At 47.4% G+C, this 4,539-nt stretch overlaps 1 protein-coding gene across 1 annotated transcript; it reads left to right on the forward strand.

Moving 5' to 3' along the window:
• Positions 1 to 758: 758 nt before the first annotated feature.
• Positions 759 to 3,677, forward strand: HOXA13 (homeobox A13). The gene is made up of 2 exons (XM_033165907.1): positions 759 to 1,762; positions 3,377 to 3,677. Exons 1-2 carry the CDS (start codon positions 1,051 to 1,053, stop codon positions 3,619 to 3,621), a joined length of 957 nt encoding a protein of 318 aa, XP_033021798.1. The 5' UTR covers positions 759 to 1,050; the 3' UTR covers positions 3,622 to 3,677.
• The last annotated feature ends 862 nt before the right edge of the window (positions 3,678 to 4,539 follow it).

A 4,539-nucleotide genomic window follows, 5' to 3' on the forward strand; every position in this document is an offset into this window, starting at 1 on the left:
TTTCGGTGCAAAGGGTTTGTTATTAACGATGATAAAGGGGGGAGTCCCTATGGTCACTCTTAGACGATAAATAATCCCACGCAATATTTTTATGGTCGGGGATGATTCAAGCAAAAAATGGTAGGCTGCGCGTTTTATTGTTGCAATAACAAATAATACAGGGAGGCTGATTCATTTCTGAGGTCTGCTTAACTCCTTCTCTTCCACACCCTGTCATGCAATATCTGCTGCCTACGTTCTGGATTCTGCTCCTCTTTTTCAGATGTATTGGTCCAAAGGAAGAGTGATATCATTCAAAACGTACATATATGTTTGTGTGTATGTGTATCTGGACAGGTCAGGAGAAGAAGTGAAATACCCGGCGTTGACAGGGGTTGTGGTTTTAGAAAGAGGTGTTTTGACCTCGTAATGGTACAAGCAGTTTGCAGTCCTATAACACGAGAAAATACGAGTTTAAGTCTAGTGAGGGAGTGAGGGGGAGGGGAGGGCGGGACGTTCTCCAGGAAAAACCAAAACCGAAAAAAGACCACATACACACACCACCAACCACCAGTTGATGAGCAAGAAAAATACAGAAAGTCAGAAGGCTTTGACATTAAGACCGTGGAGTGAGAGCCTGTTGAAATAATTTCCTAGAGGCACTGTGCTAGAGGGAATGGAGGGGGAGGGGGAGGGGGAAGAAATCCACACTTTGCAGAGCGGGGGGTGGGGAGGGAGGCGAAATACCTGCTCTTCCTTTGCACCCGCGTTGGCGCCTCCCTCGCCACGCAAAGTCGTGAGTGGAAGGGGTGGCCGCGCGCGCGACAGTGCCGTCCGCCGCTGGCATTCCAAGCCGTGGCGCGATTAGGCCATTATTTAATTATCTGCCCTTTATTCCTCAGATGTTTATCAGCTGCTTTGCATATCACGTGGGGGAGGGCGGTCCAATGAGCGCCGTCGTGGCGCGACACTGGCGCGTCAGCCCTGGTCAAGTCTGGGAGATTTAGTATCTCTTTTTTCAGTCTTTGGGGCTTTTAAAAAAGAGCCACTAGTCTCAATGCGGATCGGGCTATGACAGCCTCCGTGCTCCTCCATCCCCGCTGGATCGAGCCCGTCATGTTCCTCTACGACAACAGCCTGGAGGAGATCAACAAGAACATGGAAGCCGGTTTCCACGCGGCGGCGGCGGCGGCCGCAGGCACCAACTTCGCCGCGGCCAACCAATGCCGGAACCTGATGGCTCACCCAGCCTCGCTCGCCGCCCCGGGCAGCGCCGCCGCCTACACGTCGAGCGAGGCGCCCGCCGCCGCCGCGGGCATGGCTGAGCCCGGGGCATCTGTCAAGCAGTGCAGCCCCTGCTCGGCCGCCGTGCAGAGCTCGTCAGGGCCGGCCGCGCTGCCCTACGGCTACTTCGGCAGCGGCTACTTCCCGTGCCGCATGAGCCACCACAACGCCGCGCTCAAGTCGTGCGCGCAGCCCGCCGCCTCCTTCGCCGACAAGTACATGGACACGTCGGTAGGCGCCGCCGGAGAGGACTTCACCTCCCGCGCCAAGGAGTTCGCTTTCTACCAGGGCTACGCCGCCGGACCCTACCAGCCTGTGCCGGGCTACCTGGATATGCCCGTGGTGCCCACCATCGGAGGCCCCGGGGAGCCCAGGCACGACTCGATGCTGCCCATGGAAAGCTACCAGCCCTGGGCTATCACCAATGGCTGGAACGGGCAGGTCTACTGCCCCAAGGAACAGAACCAGCCGCCCCACCTCTGGAAATCCACTCTCCCGGGTAATGCACCTGCATGGCCCTTCTTTTCTACTCCGGAGTATGCTTACTTAGTGCCTCACCGTCTGCCTTGCCCGGTAGAATTAACAACGCCCCTTCTCCTCCAAAGCCTCCGCCATCATCCCTCACTTATTAGCAACAATATCGTCGCTTCCCTTAAGAGACAGAGAGAGAATTCGCCCCTGTTAGGCTGCAAACCTAATCCACACTGATCTGGGAGTGAGTCCCGTTCAGCTCAGGAGGGTCTCTGTCTGAGCAGACGAGCCCAGGATGGCTCTGCACCTATTCGTACTTCTCATAGTGCAACTGCAGCCCTCTTGGTTATTTCGCTCACTGCAGGGTCAGCCCCTTGCTCTGAGAAGTAAGACTAGCGACTTACTTGACTGTCCCACCAATCATCGTGGTAGAAGTGAGAGTTGTTTTTAATGCCAGTCTCTTAGCTTCTACAACGTGGTTACCTATATATGAGCCATTTGTTATTAACTTCCATAGGGAGATAGTGCGTGTTTTTTGAATGAATAGAAAACAGTAGGGTTTACTTGCGAGTAATGCATGAAAGATCCGATTGTTGCTTCGATGTCATCTCTCTCACCAAGCGCGTTCCTGCTTCTTTCTCCGTCTCTCTAACCAAAATAGGGAAGATGTCTGGTTTACTGGTATATTAATATTTACCTCTTTTGCAACCCAACTAGCAGCAGTTATAATAATACTTATAATATTGTAGCGTTTGTCCTCTTATTCACACTCTCCCAATACTCGTTAGATCAAGCCTCTCATAAATAATCTGATTATGAGTATCACTGTTGCCATTCCTTATCACCCAGTTTAGTTCCTCGGTTTGGGCTGTATAATAAAACTTAAGAGTATTATTATTATTTTTACTTGCTCAATTACTAGCCTGCTGATTAACATAAAGCCTTCCTGGTGAAGAATGAACTCCCTTAGTCAGATTATTCCTCTACGATCAGCGGCTTTAGCAAAATGTGTGTGTGTGTGTGTGTGTGTAGTGAGAGGGAGAAGTACTAGAAGCTGCAATACTGTGCTAGTGGCTGTCTTGATTCAAGTCAGAAGATTGTTACTCGTTCTGACTGCTCTGCTTCCAAATTATTTCGACCATCAGTCTCCCCTTCTCCGCTCCCCCTCCCCCCCCTTTCTTCAGCGGTACCAAAACTAAGTTTCTGGTACCTCAGCTCTGCTGGATCTAGTTCCTAGAACGTATGCACGATTTGTTTGTTTATATATTTATTTCCGAGGAGCGAATCGGCTTGAACAAGCCTGCCAAGGGGCATTAAGTCTTCCCGGTGAACAAGAATTTTCCACCGAGGCTTCAGCTCGCACACTTCATCGGTTATTATAACTGCGTATAATTTTCCTACAGTCTTTTGGTGTTACAGGGAAAGGAGCCTGCAGCGAAGCCCGCATTTCTGGGTGATGACTTAGGAGCCAATGCAGGCCTGTTGATTATAGTCCATTTTAGCTTGGCACTGCGTGAAGGGGGAAGGCGTGGTGAAGAGTAATAAATTGATATCAGTTGGTGATGGTCGTAATAATGCTAATGCCCTCCTTCCTGTTTTGATTTTTTATTTATCTGTTTATTTTTATTTTTTATTATTCTAGACGTGGTTTCGCACCCTTCGGATGCCAACTCCTACCGGCGTGGGAGAAAGAAGAGAGTGCCTTACACCAAAGTTCAGTTAAAGGAACTAGAAAGGGAATATGCTACAAATAAATTCATTACCAAGGACAAGCGCAGAAGGATATCGGCCACTACGAACCTCTCAGAGAGGCAGGTCACAATCTGGTTCCAAAACAGAAGGGTGAAAGAAAAAAAAGTCATCAATAAATTGAAGACGACGAGTTAACGGATTAAATGAAAGTGCAGCTGCCAAGAGGCCTAAAAAAAACCCAACTCTCTTTCTCTATATATTTTTGGACCAGATTATAATAATAATAATAATAAGTAAAAAGAAAATAAGAAAAGACAATGAACCTCTTCTTTCACCAGAACTCTCTGTCTCTTTGGAATTATGGCTTTTGGAGAGAGCGAGAGAGAGCGAGAGAGAAAGTATGGGTTCTTGAGAAATGCTTTTAAGACTTGTCAGTGCTCCCGAAATCCAGAAGAGGCCATTTCAGTGACTGACTCTGAGACCCCAAATGCCCAATCCAGAAATATTTCTGTTAAGAAAGATAAACATTTTGTCGAGAAAAGCGTGTAAGTATTATTGTGACTGTTGTAGGACACTATTTAGGATTGTAATCTGAAAGATGGCTTTTTTTTAAACACACACACACACACACACACACACACACACACTCTTACTTTGCGATCCAATTTCTTGCGTTGCTCCCAAAAAGCATGTCTGAATGGTTGCTCAGGTAAACACGGCGGTGGGGTGGGGTTGTACAATTACTGTATGTTAAAGCAATGCGTTTTGTGTTTTGTGTTTTATTTTCTTTCTGGAGGAAGGTACTAAGTACCAAAGACAGCAGTAATGAAGGAAACTCTGCGAAGGATGAGTCTTGAAAGGAAATTAAAACCAATCTAAACTACCGGGTATAAAAAGGGGAACCTTACAAAAAAAAAATTGATTTACTTTTCAATCGCTCATTTCTTGATCCCTAAACTCAGTGATAATAGAATACTCCAGAGATTTGTAAAGGGACTCTATAGCTTTTCAGTATCAGCAACATTAATCAAGTAACAAATGATGTAAATCCCATAAATGACTGTTTTTCAAACTTGGGTAGAAAGAGAGACATGAGAGTTATAATTGTGATGT

Source organism: Lacerta agilis, chromosome 12 (assembly GCF_009819535.1).
Source record: "Lacerta agilis isolate rLacAgi1 chromosome 12, rLacAgi1.pri, whole genome shotgun sequence".
NCBI classification, from domain to species: Eukaryota; Metazoa; Chordata; class Lepidosauria; order Squamata; family Lacertidae; genus Lacerta; species Lacerta agilis.